Genomic DNA, 15,866 nt, shown 5'->3' with positions numbered 1-15,866 from the left:
CTGGGTCTCAAACAGACTTGTGGCATCGAGATCACTTCGATTCTGCCCAAAGTAGCATATTTCTCATTCTTCCTGGACCCATTTTTGATCCCTCTCCTCCCCACTCCCAGCTCATACCAATTCTTTCTTTCTTTGGGAAGCAGTTACCTCTGAATCCTAAGCAGACTGATTCGCCAAAGTAGTTATGTGAAGTTCTGTAGAACTTCAAAAGCTTTTAAAAGGGATAGATGAGACGTTAAGGAATTAAAGCAAGGGAGGGGCATTGAGTAACTGCTTTGTAGAGGCTAGGCCTTCTCATTATGGAAGGTCAAAGATGGAAATCTGTGAAGACATGCACATTTTGAGATAATTATAGGGCGACTAAAACCGGACATAGAAGGGGGTACATTTACAGAACTGATAGTCCTAAGAGAAGAGGAAAAAGCGTTTTAAAAAATCAGATGATTAATCACAGAAGCTAAAATAGAAGATTTTAGGGAATATAATTTTTGAGGGTAGAATCAGGGAGAATTGTGTGCTATGTTCATGACATAGCCCTTGGTGTCCTTGTTATTTAACCAGATGCAAGACTGGAAGAATCATTTTTTTGGACCCATTGTGATACTTGTTTTTCGTCTTTGTTTTTGTTGTTGTTGTTGTTGTTCTGTGAATCTGGAATTCCAGATTCCTCTATTAAGTGTAGAGGGCGTTAAAAGGAATGTTGTGGTGGTAAAACCTTCACACTGTCTAGGACTCCTGACTGGTGGCATGTGATGTGGCAAAGGTGTCTCTGACTGTAGGAGATGACTTCCCAAGTCCCAGGAAGCCGCCGTGGTGCCAGGGGCATACCCTGGGCAGTGGACGGCACCAAGCGAGCTCCCCATCCTTGGTCGGGACTCCGCACCTAGAACTCCAGTCACCTGCCTGGTTGGTCACATCCCCACTCATTCCAGTAACATGTCTGGCGTTCCCACCAGGGCCAGGCCCTGAACTGGCTGCATCCCCCGTGAGAGGTGACGGGGCTGAACGAATGTGAGTGCTTTCCAGCCTCACTCGCCTGGCTTTTTCCTTTTCAGATCAAAGTTAAGATGGATAATCAGATGTACTCCCACCTACAGATTTGATTCAGAAAATTTTTGTAGTCAGGCCTCCTTACGTTTGGTACTAAGGTTGACAAATACATCCGAAATTACTAATCTGTGGGGAAGGAAAGGGGTTTTTGTTTTTATTACAAAGCATAATCCTTGCTGATGTCATTCATGCCTTTGCAATTCCTTTCTTTCTTCTTTTTTTTTTTTAAGAGGGGTCATACTTGAATAGCAAGTTCCATGGTAAATATTGCGAATTGTACGCAAAATGAAAGCAAACTTTTGTTGTAATTCATGTAGCAATTTAGTTTGACATTTTGGCCAGGTATACAGGGAATGTCTGACTAAACATAAGGGGGAGGCTTGCAGTTTATAATAGACCTGGTCATTTGTCATCTCGTCACCCAGTGACTTTTTTTTTTTTGCAAGTGACTAATGTCATCTATCTTTTTAGTGCACATTTGCATGAATAATTTGTTTATCCAGTCATGTCATTGGAAAATGAAATAATTTCATCAAGTCTTTTTTTCTTGGTCTTTAAGTTGGATACACTTAAAGAAAACAACTTGAAAAATGTGGAAGAGCTGAACAAATCAAAAGAACTTCTGACGGTAGAGAACCAAAAAATGGAAGAGTTCAGGAAAGAAATGTAAGTTCATCTCCTTTGAGAGAAACCGGGGGACTTAATATCACGAAAGTGAAAACAAGACTAATTATTTAGAAAATAACTTGACAAGAACTTAAAAAATAATTGCCCCCTTTCTGCCCCCCCCCAAATGTTGTAGCGCACCTGAGAAGTAACCCCTGTAACCATTTAGCTGGAAGGCAGCTATGTCGCGGTAGCTGGGTTAAAGAATCAAAGTGAACGTCTGCTGGTACGTTAGGGCGTTTGGGATTCGAATACGAATTTATGAGGAAAATACAAGAGGATCAGAGTTTTTTTTTAAAAGCGGTGTGCTTTAAAGGGTCTGAAACGTCAGACCCTTAATTAATAAAGCTCTCAAAACCCTTTCTGTAGGGAGAAAAAAAAACATGTCACTTTCAAGAGTATCGGTAGTCTTGATTTTAAGAGTAATCAAACCTTCTGGCATGGAAATCAGATGAGAAAATTCTGGGAGAACCTTTCTAATCAAGGTTTATCCGTCAGTCTGCTACCTCGATTTCAGGCAGACAGGTCGACCATGTTTCCTTTGCCAGCCCCGCCTCCGAATCCTTGCCTTTCAAGTCCGATCATCATAATTATTGGTGTTTATCTGGCATTCGAAATGGTAGTTTTGGTGTTGATTTCATTTTGCTCTTCTGTTCTGAGAGCTACACCACGCCAACTGTGTAAACCTAAAAATTTAAAGCCCGTTAGTGTGGTGAACGTTTACGTGTGTCCTCCATGCGGGGCAGGCTACGAAGACGGATCTGTACGGCCGCTGCCCTTCCAGGCCTTATATTACTAACTTCCAGTTCTGACCAAACAGACGTGAGAGTGTCAGACGGAAGCATCAGCTCCAAGTCTCCGTCCTCAAGGTGATTTGTTGATCAAGCTCAACTAAACCTAGGACATGTCGAGTTCTTCTGAGATTTCGTAAAATCCCCCGAGAAAGAATCTCCTGAGTCGGGGTGCACGATTGATCCCTCCCTCAGTCTTTGTTTTTTTTGTTCTTTATTGAAATTCCAGTAGGCTCACATACAGTGTAACGTTAGTTTCGGTGCACAGCGTAGTGATTCGGCACTTCCAGACCTCAGTCTTCGTTCTAGTGATACTTCTCCAGACGATGTTTAGACACTTCCCACCGGTTCCATTCACGCTTGTGCTCACGGCCATCTCGAAGAGCTTGCGTTTCTTGGCCTTCCGAGGCCATCTCACCCAGACAGATAAAGGTCGCTGTGACAGGAAACAAAGCCGGCATCAGCTCTGAGAGGGTGGCCGCGGGTCCGGTGCGGGGCTTTCCCCCGTGACACACAAGTAGTTAGGCTGACCTGGAGTGTTTGGAGCCCTGTTGACTTCGGTTCATTTGTGTCACACAGGCAGCTGGAGAGGGAGGATCTGAGCAGCAGAAGATTGTCTAGTCAGCCTCCCACTGCCATAATCCCACCTCTGAGCTCTCTGGGCCGTACTAGGTAATGGAGGGGCAGAGCCAGTGTGGACCTAGCCGAGAGAGCGCTTGGGACTTCGGTAAAACCCCACTGTCCTTCGACTGAGACTTAGGAGTCTCACAACGGCCATTGCATCGGTCTAGCATTTGAGTGTTCAACGTCCTCACTAAATCTCTGTGTCGTGTCACCCACCCCCAGTTAATATGGGGTGGTTTTACCTCTGTTAAGAGATAAATTTTCTGCTCTTCTTTAAACGATTCCACTGAATAATAAAAGCCTAGCCTCCTGGCTGTGGGCACAAAGGATCATGAGCAAAGGACTGTGGCCCCTGGTGCTGCCTCTCTAACCCTGGCCTGTCCTCCTCCCTGGAGCCATTGTCCCCAGATCTCTGACCGCCGAGGGGAGTAGTTTGGGTGAGGAGGAACCAGGACCACAGGGCAGACAGCCTATGCTGCTTCTGCCTCTCCAGCTTTTCTCTGGCCCACCAGGCCGGAGGAAATCGCATCTTCTGCTGGTGACCTGGCACGCTGTGGCCAGGGTTCCTTAGCAGGAGAGGGGAGCAGTGGGAGACACCAGTGACAGGCTTCAGAAGCTGGTAGAGGGAGTAGGTTGGAAGAGCCCCTGCGCCCAGTGACTCATTGTTCTCTGCCGTAGACTTGGCCACATTTCAAGGACCATCTAAAATAAACGTACTATGTAATGGTAACAGTGCTTCTCAAAAAAAAAGGGGGGGGGAGTCATTTTACCACTCCTTAGTTCCTCAGTACTCAAAGCTAGAGAATGAGCAGCTGGTTATTTCTCTGTGGTTCAGCATGTATATATCTGGGGCGCTTTATGTCCTTTAGAACTTTCCTGGTGTCTCCCCTCACCTGATAGGACTTCGATTCCTGGAGGAAAATGAGCCCAGTGTAGACATTGGAGTTCTAATTGGAACTACCTCCTATGGAATATTGCCCTTGGTGCTGGCAACTCAGCACTTGTAGCTGAGTCTTCCTTGTATGCTCTTTATTAGGCTGGTTTTAGGAAAACTCTTGGTTTGGTTTGGGTTAGCCAGATCCTATTTTCAGGTGGAGAGAGAAGATGTTTTCTCTCTGATGTATAATTTTGAATCTTAGGAAGAATGATATAAGCAGTTTAATTGTCTTTAATTGCTCACTGGCGCAGTAATAAATCTAGAATAGATTTAGTGTGGCAATTGATTTATAATAGACTTGTAAGTAGAATGTTTGCAAGTCCATGTGAAAAATATGTATTTGCCTCTCAGTTTTAAAACTGGAATAGTCTTCTGTCATGTAGAAAGAAAAGTAGCTTTAAAAATTGTTAGAAATACTTGTAGGTATTTTCAGAATTATCCCCTGGAGTATTTCCGGAAATTGGGCTATGAGAGCCTCCTTCCTGTATGAAATGCATGTACCCGCTACACTCTAAAGAAAAATGGAAAGGTGTTTCTATATTTGAATCACAGCTGAGGTCCATCGCCAGTTTTAACTCCAGTTCTCTTGCTTCTACAACTTACTGGCTTTATGATTTGGGGAAAATCTCTTGCTTCCCTGGGCTTCAGCTTTCTCTTCTTTAAAATATAGATAATATTAGCCTCATTGGGCTTTGAGGATTGATTGAGAAAATGTTCATGAAAGCATTTTATAGATTTTACATTGAACAAATAATGCTTTCATAGATCAGTACTTTAGAACATTTTGAAATTTCTTTGACTCCTTATTTTAATTTTCTTTACCATGGGCTCTTAATAGAAACCAAGGATTTAAAAAGCCATTAAGGGGCACCTGGGGGGCTCAGTTGGTTAGGTATCCAACTTTTGATCTCAGCTTAGGTCTAGATTTCAGGGTCCTGAGTTGGGCTCCATGCTGGGTGTGGAGCCTAAATAATAATAATAATAATAATAATAATAATAATAATAATAATAATAAAGCTATTAAAAGATGAAAATCTTTAAGAGACAGAGAGCAGGATCACAGACTTACCACTGACAGGCCATCCAGTTGCTGAGTCCAAATAGCTCCTGAGGAAGGCAGTGACACCTAGGAATAAAAGGTTTGACTTAGGATGGTTTCATCCTAAGTAAAATCTTCAGATTTGTCAAGAATTGATGAACTTTGGTTAGAAGGTGAACTTTTGTTACTGTGTGTATGTGTGTGTGTGTGTGTATTGATCCATAATTAAAACCAATCCTCCTAGCTTTTGAATGACCTGAGGCCAAAATCGCCTCTGTTTTTCCTCACTTGCTAAGTAGACATCTCTGTAAAACACCTAATTTAACGTGCTAGGAGAATTTTTGTGTGGATTTATGCCCCTAAATCTTATCCCAGTAGGCATATTATAGTTGGATGGAGAATTAAAACTCAAAAAAGACAGAAGATGCCAGGCATTGCCACCCATTAGACAATTGAAGTTAAAAATAGATGTGTTCCTGCATCAGCAGATGGATTCATACCCAGAGGACTTGATTCAGGACTCAGCCACGTATGACAGTTCCCTAAATGGAGTGTAGCCAGTACAGACTTTAAATTCATAGTGGCATCAAAACCTTCTATGACAGAAAACTAAAATCCAGTGATTAAACAAAATATTTTCAATATCCATGTGTAAAGGATAATTATTTGAGATGTATATTTTGGATAATTTTAATATCGGGAAGATGTTTAACAAATATACCTACCCTGTTCACATTTTATATGCTGATATTTGTGATACAGGTTAGCAGGCTATATTTTTATTCGCTTCTTTTAATTACAGATTAACATTGTGGAAAGAATACAGTCCGAATGAAATACCTGTTATGTAATTGGAAAACCACATTTCCTTTGGGCATTTCACCTGGAGAGATGTCCTAAAAATATACTCAGATTCACACCAGCACTTGACTCTGACCGATACTGGCAAATGGGACCATTAGATTTTTATTTCTGCCAGAAAAAAAAGAGATTACAGATCTGTGCAGTCAGAACAGTGTACCTTGGCAGCAAAGTAAATCACTTTATCAACATAGTGGGTTTTAGCATAATTTTCTAATGGAAATAGTCCTGAAGACAAGAGAACTGACCATTTCGCTTATCATTTATTTTATAGTAACATTGCTTTTTGTACGGGGAGTGTTTAGATGGAAGTGGGCGAGTGTGGGTGGAGAGAGGGTGGATAGTGTTTTTTAGGTTTAAAAAAAATGTAATAATTGTGGGCGGCAGTCCTTCTCCTGAGAGGTTAAAGCCATTTAGCCTCTCCTGCACGTAGATACCGCTGCCTCCTGTTATTATAGATCCTATCAGGCACGTGACCCAGATATATTTTCCTCAGTGCTGTGAAGCCGGTCGTCTCCCACAGTTTCCTTGCCTGTCTTGTTTCTATGGTAACCCTGCACTCACTGTCCTTGCAGAGAAACCCTCAAGCAGGCAGCAGCTCAGAAGTCCCAGCAGCTTTCGGCATTGCAAGAAGAGAACGTGAAACTTGCTGAGGAGCTGGGGAGAAGCAGGGACGAAGTCACGGGTCATCAGAAGGTTAGTGGGCCCGGGGGCGGCGGGAGGGGGCATGCCTAGCTCTGCCATGCTCCCGCCTGCTGCTGTTGGCAGGGCACTTGGAGGCCCCTCGATGTGGCTGGTTCGTTCCAAATGGGATTTCAAGTTGCCTGTGTGATGTGTCTCCTTGCCTTCAAGTGTGCTGCTATAGGACTTAGGGTAGGAGTTGACAGATTCTTTAAAAAAAAAACAAAAACCAAAAACCAAAAAAAACCCAGTAGCAACATGGGAAACTTGTGAGCAAGTAAAAAATAAGACCTTCATTAGACAAGCTCATAGCAATGCATTTAAATGGAAAGGAACAATATCCTCTCCCTACTATTGCCTGGATTTCAAGATTACTTTGCTCTTAAGGCTCTTTTTTTTCTTTCATCAGAATTGGTTTGAAGGAGGCAAATTCCCAAGATAAGGATTTGGTGTGGGGGTTGGCAGCTGTTTTTAAATAGAACTCTGCTTTTCTTTAAAAAAAATTTTTTTTAAAGCATTTCCTAATAGAACCGTGTGTGTGTGTGTGTGCACTTACGTGCATTGATATGTGGTATGTGTTATCCCCGGAATGGGCTAGAAGCTCGCCACAACCCACTGGCTTCCGTATTTAAATCACAAAGATTTCTGATAAGTTTATTAAGCATTGAAACAAAACTGATTTTAAAGAATGCCATATCCTGCTTTTTATTCTTGAGTAGTTGAATCCAAGTGCTAGATTGTTAGTCACATATGGCCTCAGAAGAATCTTAAAGTGAGATTTATAAGAGAATTTTACTGTGTGGTCATTAATTCCTGCTTTATACTTCAAGAGAATTTTTTCCCCCAGCATACTTTGCAAAGATTAATTCTCACTTAAGATGGAGTAATTTGGGGTAATTATATTGAGTACCCATTGACATGGTGCAGTTTGTGGTGAAAGCACTTTTTGAAGAGTTGATTTCAGACTTTAAAGTCTTTATTATAGCTTTCCACAATATTCTTCATGAAAAAAATGCCACATCTCTCCAGACTCCAGGATGGCAATGATGCTTTTGGTGATACTAGCTCACATTTACTGGCTCTTGCTATGTGACAAGCACAAATAAATGATAGCTATCATCTCACTTGATCTTTACAATAATTCTGGAAGATGGCTCTGTCCTTATTTCTACTTGTAAAAGAGGAAACAGGAACATGAAGATAGTATTTTGCTCACCCTCATTCAGGTAATAGTGTCAAGAAATGTTTGCCGTCTTCCGATTTGGGTTCAGGAAAAGTTGACTTAAATAGGGCCACTGCCCTCTCCTTTGGTCCGTTGTGTGAGAAACTGGAGTTCATGAAAAATAGAAGCCCTTTGGCCAGATGAGGTCCTTTTTTTCCTGGCACAAACTAGAGCATCTAAAACATTGGGTAGCTCTCTTGGCGTGTCTGTAAGTTCTTGCAGGAGAAGGATCTCTGGGAGGGGCATCTCGCTCGACCTCCTGGAACATCTCTGATAGAACAGATTCCGTGCATGGGAGGAACTCAGAGAGGTCATCCCTTCCTCTCATGTTGTGACCTTGACTGGACTACTGATTACATTTCTTGCTTCTGTCACTCAGAACCGGAAAGCAGTGGAAGGAGGCATCATGCTTCCTTGGGCAGAGCTTTGCAGGCCTCCCTCCCTCCCGTGCTCTTCCCTTTTTCGTGTTGGCATTTGAATCGCCTTCCTTTTGAAAAGGTTTTGTCACTAAAAATTTGAAAGTCTGTGACTTTGAAGGGTGTTACGGAACAGCGTATGCAAGGACCAACTAAGAAAAGTGACTTCACTTTAAAGGACAGGTTGTTAGGCCCTTCGTAGTTCTGTGTTTTACTCAGAAGAGAAATAAATGGGCATGAACTAATAGGCTTCAATGGTAGAGGTTGTTAACAATGATATTGATTACCAAGGAGGATTATGGGTGATTCTGTCCTTGAAATAAATAAATACAAATGTAAATATATTTATATACATACACACACACCTATATATACAGTGTCTGTGTTTTTTATTTCAAAAAAATGGAGAGGATCACCCATCTAAAATAATTTAGGAGCAGCCTTAGTCTACAGAAGACTGATTAATTCACTGGCTCTGTTACTCTTACTGTATAATCTCCAGGAATCTAGAGTGCTGCTTACTTCCGTAAAATTACAGATTTCACTTTATTACTTACTGTAGTCAAGCCAAGTTATTGATCAACTATGTTTAGAAATATACTATAGAGCCACGATGTTTTGGCAGAACCCTGCTTTCAGAAAAAAGAAAGAGTTCTAATTGTATTACTACAGGAACATTGCATTCTAAACTTAAGACAGTGGACAGGAGGCCGACAGCCATGGGTTAAATATTGACCCAGGACCTGAGTTCTATCCGGGTTCCTTTATTTAGCAGCATCGTAATTCACTGAACATTTATTGAGCTGATGGCTTTGTCTGTTTCACAGTCATCATAACGTACCTCTGAGATAGGAAAGTTATTTTGTAGACAAGCTGAGGCTCGGAAGTGGACCAGTTTGCTAAGAACACACACCTAGGCAGTGAAGCCGAGACCTGCACTCACGTCAGACTAACTCGGGGGCCTGTTGCCTGCTCCTGTCCTATGCGGAGACTAAAACTGACTTCTACTTACTTCATAATTATTGTTATGGGTAAAAAAGAAAGAAAGAAAAACTTGTGAGCTAGGAATGTGGTGGGGGGGGTCAAGCAATGCTGTAGAAATGCACTCTCAATTTATTGTTTTTTCCTTTTTTGCCTCTTTTTTTTTTTTTTTGCTTAGAAAGCCCAAGACATCCCAGAATCTGTCCCGCGTCTTCAGCATCTCACTGGGATTACTTCCTTTGTGATGAGGGCTGTTCGATTTCCTGTTTGTCAGTTGAATGTGAGGTCATTTATCAAAACAAAAGAATCCGTGCTTCCCTGAGACAGTGATTTTGTAGAATCTACTCTCTCTTTATCAATTTAAAAAGATGGAGGATATTCTGAGGTTAGGAGGGCTGATAATGAGCAGGACTGGCTGGTCAAAGTTGGGGAGTGATGTTAGTTTGCACTTTTTGATAGGACTTCTCATTTGACGTGATCGACTAGTGGGCATCGTGCAACCCTGTGAAGAAGTATTGTATCTTGGAGTTGGAAGGACTCCTCTGTTTGTTCCTAGTCCCCTGGAACAGAGCTGGCAAAGCCAGAAACAGAACCCGTGTGTGTGCATTCTTTTTTATCTGCTCTCCCTATCAGACATTCTCCTTTCCAGAGGAAATTGTGGAAGTTGCCTTTCCCAAGTGGGGTACTTATTTGGGAGGGGGCAAAAATCAGGATCATTGGGATTGTGAGAGGCTTGATGTATCTGGCATCAACAGTGGCAGAAATCCTTATGGACTGTCACAGAGTGCCCTGTCTTTGAAAAAGGAACATATTAGGGGCACCTGGGTGGCACAGCGGTTAAGCGTCTGCCTTCGGCTCAGGGCGTGATCCCAGCGTTCTGGGATCGAGCCCCACATCAGGCTCCTCCACTATGAGCCTGCTCATTCCCCCTGCTTGTGTTCCCTCTCTCACTGGCTGTCTCTATCTCTGTCGAATAAATAAATAAAATCTTAAAAAAAAAAAAAAAGGAACATATTAGATTGAACCGTATGAAATTGCTTGTTTTGCAGTTTCATATTGTTCAGGCTCATGGTTAACATAACTCACCTCTTCTTGGTAACTGACGATTATGAAGGTTGTCATAATTAATTATATAATTGCTGCTGACTGTTGGCTTTCACCTTCACTTTCTTGCCTGATGGCCTGACTGGTTTCATGCTGCTTCAGGGTGTGTGTGTGTGTGTGTGTGTGTGTGTGTGTGTGTGTGTATAAATACGTGTAACAAACTTTACTGTTTTAGCCATTTTACAGTGTATAATTCAGTGGCATTTGGTACGTTCACCATGCGGTGCGGTCATCACCTCTGTCTAGTTCCAGAACATTTTCATCACCCCAAAAGGAGACCCCCTCCCCATTGAAGCAGTCACTTCCCATCACTCCCTCCTCCTGACCCTGGCAACCACTGATCTATTTTTTATCTCTATGGATTTGCCCATTCTGGATGTTTTGTATCAGTGGACTCATAAAGCACGTGATCACTGTGGCTGGCTTCTTTCACTCCGCGTCCTCTTTTCAGGGTCATCGTGCTGTAGCAGGTGTCGGGGCTGAATGGTGTCTGTGGATGCAGGTGCCACATTTTGTTCATGCATCTGCTTTGGGTGTTTGAGGTCTCCTTTCTCCATTCAGACTGTCACTGTCCCTCCTGCAGTCTGTCTGCGTCCCCTGCTGGTGGCCGCAAAGTCCAGTTGCCACTTTGGATCCTCTGTGGGTTGGGAAATCCTTCTCATTCTCTTAAAAGCGGTCCTTTTTTTTTTTTTTTTTAGATTGATTTAAGAGGGCACGTGGGTGTGGCGGGAGGAGGGGCAGAGGAAGAGGGAGAGAGAGAATCTCAGGCAGACTCCCCGCCAAGCGCAGAGCCCCACATGGGGCTCCGTCTCACAACCCTGAGATCACGACCTGAGTTAAAACCAAGAGTCGGTCGCTCAACTGTGCCACCAGGGGCCCCTTAAAAGTGGTTCTAAATCTTGCCCTACTATTCACACTTAGAGCCCGATCTTCTTTTCTTTACTTCCAAACTTTTAAAAGGAGTAATATTTTCTGCCTTTAATTTCACCCCCCATTTTCGTCCCAATGCCTTGCAGTCAGTCTGCGTCTCGCCACGGCCAGCGCGCTAGTGAAATGACTGTTGCTTGACTCATCACTTACCTAGTGATTGCGCAAGTGCGTGGCTTCCTTTCTGTCCTCTGTGAGCATTTGGCGCCACCGCCTACATTCTTGACTTTCCTCTTTTGACACCTTCCACGCTGTTGGCTCCTGTTTCTCCTGCCACACCTGGTCAGCTGCCGTTCAAATGTCCACTTGGACAGCTCTTTGCCCCCCCCCCGGCCCCACGTGGGGAACGTCTCCTCCAGCCTCAGGGCTCGCTGCTTCCCACTCGGTGTTCAGGTAGCAGTCTCCAGTTTTCTGTCACACGCACAACGCTGTGTTGTGGCTGTTTCTGATGCTTCTCCCCACACAGGCTGTGAGATGGTGGGATTCAGTGCATGGTATGTAGGTTCGAATGAATGAGTGAGTGATTAAATGCATACCTCGTTTTTAGCCAGGCCCTCAGAATGCAGAAACCTTGACTACTCGTTCTAATTTTTTATGTGCTTTCAGTTACTTGCAGTGTCATAGCTTTGTCATAGAGAGCTGTGGTTGCCAGAAGCCTGATCACCACATGCGCGGGGCACGTGCCTTCCGTGGATAGTGGAAGCATACAGTGCAAAATGAGGCAGGGTCATGTAATTTCAAGATTAATGGAAATGATACAGAGCATTACTTCATGTCATGGAGAATACTAAAAATAATCATAATAATGTGAGTTCTTCTATAGAAATAGTTACCTGAAGTAGTTACCTTTGAAATGTCTGATACATCATTTCCAAACCTCCCATGTATTCCCCCTTGTAAGGATTGCAGATACCCTGAGCTGTCACTATGGGAACAGTGTTTATTTCTCCCCCCCATCCCTCTTGCCATTATTTGCAAAATTAGGTTACAGTTTGTTTGTAGAAACTGGACAGGGATTAGATCTCACTAACTGTACTTTATCAAGACTTCTTTCTGACAGAGGCTACAGCAAATGCAGGCTACAAAAAATTGGGGTTACCATCTAGATTGATTTATGAATAATTGCCTGCAATTATTAAGCCTGGATTAAATAAGCCTGGATTCGCAGATGTGAATGTTTAGAAAGGGAACACTATTTTTAAGTAAACTCCACTACCCAGCATGGGGATCTAACTCATGGCCCCAAGATCAAGAGTCGCATGTTCTACCAACTGAGCCCTCCAGGTGCCCCAAGGCAACACTGTGTTTAGCTTGTCATAGTTTATTTTGGAAAACAGTGTGTACATTAGCCATTGTAATTTTAATCTGGGCTTGGAGACTTCTGGGTAAGTAGGGCTTAGTGAAACCGATCATAGACTCTTTCTCTCTCAATACCTAATGAAGTGAACACACTCTTCTGATTATTTAAAAAAAAAATGTCTCCAGGAAAACCCAGCAAAGCCAATCGGCTTCATGCTGTAAACATTAAAATTGACAACCAAGAAAAGGAACATAATTGTCGCTTGACTCTGTTGACACCATTCCCAGTGGTAAGAGAACAGAAAACTGTGTAGCAAAATCCTCAGATTTTTTTTTTTTTTTTGAGAGAGGGAGGGAGTGAGAGGGAAAAAAGGAGAGAGAGACGAGGAGTGGAGGGGCAGAAAGAGAGGGAGAGAGAGAATCCCAAGCAGGCCCCATGCCCAGCGCAGAGCCTGATGCGGGCTTGATCCCACAACCTTGAGATCATGACCTAAGCCAAAATCAAGAGTTGAATGCTCAACCAACCGAGCCATACAGGTGCCCCAAAATCCTGAGAATTTTTGCTTTGCTTCTCCTCATCTTCGTGCCAAACCCAGTTTAGGGAAAATTAGGTTGAATAGTCAGCCTGGAGGAAAAGTCACAGAAGAATCTTTGAGGCTAGAATCCCTCTCTGACCATCTCAGGATTCTACCAGCGGCAGGAAGGACTGCTGGTTGTCATTTTCCATAGCTAGTCAACAAAGATTGGCTTAAGTAAAAGGATTGGGGGGGGGGGGGTTTCCTAGCAAATGATGATAACTCCACAGGTGGGCAGTCCAGGTGAGTCCTCTACTCAAGAATGTCCGCAGGGAGCCCTGCCCTTCCTGTCTATTCTGCTGCTACCCTTAGCATGTACATGTCATCCACTTGGTCACCAGGGCTCTTGTACCTCCAGGCATTGCAAAACTTTCCAGGAGGGAGTGGGGGAGGGACAAAGTGGGGAGAGGCAGAAAGGCCTTCTCTTAACATGGTTTTGTCTTTTAATTTGGAGAGGAAAATTCCTATCTCTGTACTAGTGTCATGTAACCACCTCCAGCCATAAATGAGGCTGCTTTCCCATCTCTAGGAAGGGAAGGCAGCAGAGGAGGTGAGACTAGATGTTGAAAAAGACAATTTTGTAGTATCTGCCTGAGGCTGAAGCCTGGAGACTTGTTCCCACAGGAATAGGATTACTGTTGTTCAGAGGGGGGCACTAAAGGAAAAATCCACGAAAGAGACCGCCAACAGATTGTGTACATTCCCTTAAAGCACTCTCTCCAGCCTTGCCTGTGGCCCTCCGGCTACAGAAATGTACAGGCGACGTTGCCCAATTTTCCCGTCACACCCTGGAGATGAAGATTAGAGGTCGCAGATAAAGTAGGATGGGTATCAGGGAAAATGAATTTATATCACATGTGAACAAACAGAAGGTCTAGGTAGAGCTGTGCATAGTAAGAGGAACCCTTGAATGTACCAACAGAAGAAAAAAAAAGAAAGGATCATAGGAATCCAAAGAAATGAGGAAATCAGGCCATAAGGAAGCATACCCAAAGTGGAATATTGCTTTGCGTTATATAAAAACTTCGGTGACTTAAATAAAACAAGGGTTCAAAGAGATGATAAAAATGACACAAGTGGAACGGAAGAAGTGAAGAGTTAAGGTACTGAGTGAAGACCGAAACAGCACCGTGTCAGGACTGCTCAATAAATCAGAAACAGCGATTGAACATTAATGAATATTTCTAAACATCTGAAGGAAAGGCCTTTGCTAGTCATAATAAAGAGGGAAACAAAGACACTGGAGAATTAGAGGAAGATAGTAGCTGTGGAGGACTGAGATAATCCCAACGAGTATAGTTGGCATCTCTGAAGTCAGGAATTCAGTATATGCAACAGAAGAAAATGTTAGGGGATAAAATAAGGACATTTCCCTCAAGTGGGGAACCGAGTCTTCATCCAGGATGGACTTGGTAGATCGTTTGGAAGCTCCGGGAACCCAGGGCTGGTGCTGGTGGAGGAGGATATTGGCCCAAAGCAATTGACACCAAAACATACGCTGGTTATTAATGAAATTCAGAAATATAGAGATAATTCTGCCCAGGGAGAAAAGGCATATTCCTTATAAAAAGGTAAAAAATAAATAAATAAATAAAACCAACCCACTGTGGCCACATTCAATGGCAGAAAACTGTGCCACACTGTTCCCAACGTTCTAAGGGACAGAAAATAAGACAGGAGTGTCCTATCCTAGCAGTTCTTACACAGATAAGAAGACAGGCAGATGTTTCAAAAAAACATTTGAAAAAGCATCATGAAAGAACTTAAAAGCTGTAGCATCTGTGAGTCCTTCTGGAAAGTAAGCTGTCTGCTGATAAAATCTGGCCATGAATCAAAATTCAGGCTTTAGCTGAAGAGAAATTACGGCAAAAGGACTAGTACTGGTGTGAGAACTAAATGCAAGTAAATAGACAACTAAGCTAACGGCTCAGGGAGCTACAGATACAGAATAGAGTCATGTTTTAACTTTATTTGGGAATTATTTCAAACTGCAAAAAGTTATAAAAGGAGAACACAGAATACTCATATACTCTAAGGACTTGTTTTTACCGAACTGTAGCGCAGTTACCAAATTCAGGAATTTTTAACACTGTTATTTAATGTACAGGCCATATTCCTGTTTAGGCAGTTGTCCCAGTAAATGTCCTTTATTCCCTCCCTACCCCCCATCTGGTTCAGGATCCAGTCCAGGATCATGCATTTTATTCACTGACTTTCATTTTCTTTTTCTTTCATTTCATTTTCTTTATCTGGAATGCTTCTGCCTTTCTTTGTTTTTTATGACTTGACTTTTTTTTTTTTTTTTAAAGAACAGGCCAATGATGTTGTATAAAAGCCTTCATTTTGGGTTTGTGTGATGTTTACTCATGATGGTTATGCATTTTTAGCAAGAAGATAATTGATGTATCCTTCCAAGAGGCATGCGATGTTGCTTTATCCCATTTATTGGTGATGTTAATTTTGATCGTTTAATGAATGTGAGTTTAAAACATTTGCAAGATAAAAAGAAAAAAGGAAAGAAAAAGGAGAAAAACATAGATATACAGAGAGAATATTGACTAACAATACATGAGGTGATAGAGTGGAAAGAAAGTGGAAGAAAGCAACCAGGAATAAAAATTAGAGACTAAGTTGACACGTGCGTCACTGTGTAAAGAGCTACTTCTTATGTATTGGCCTCACTCAGTCACAGT

The 15,866-nt window shown here is 42.6% G+C and overlaps 1 protein-coding gene across 13 annotated transcripts in view; it reads left to right on the top strand.

The window, feature by feature from the left end:
- Positions 1-15,866, top strand: part of CLIP1 (CAP-Gly domain containing linker protein 1) — a 117,045-nt gene that overhangs the window by 83,025 nt on the left and 18,154 nt on the right. For all 13 annotated transcript variants that reach the window (XM_057305934.1, XM_026514812.4, XM_057305932.1 and 10 more), the window contains 2 exons: positions 1,610-1,716; positions 6,544-6,664. In XM_057305934.1, coding sequence (XP_057161917.1) covers positions 1,610-1,716; positions 6,544-6,664 — 228 coding nt within the window. The remainder of the gene's footprint in view (positions 1-1,609; positions 1,717-6,543; positions 6,665-15,866) is intronic.

This window comes from Ursus arctos, unplaced genomic scaffold (assembly GCF_023065955.2).
Source record: "Ursus arctos isolate Adak ecotype North America unplaced genomic scaffold, UrsArc2.0 scaffold_34, whole genome shotgun sequence".
Lineage (NCBI taxonomy): Eukaryota > Metazoa > Chordata > Mammalia > Carnivora > Ursidae > Ursus > Ursus arctos.
Note: the sequence above shows the minus strand (reverse complement) of the source record. Positions and strands in the feature narration are given on the sequence as shown.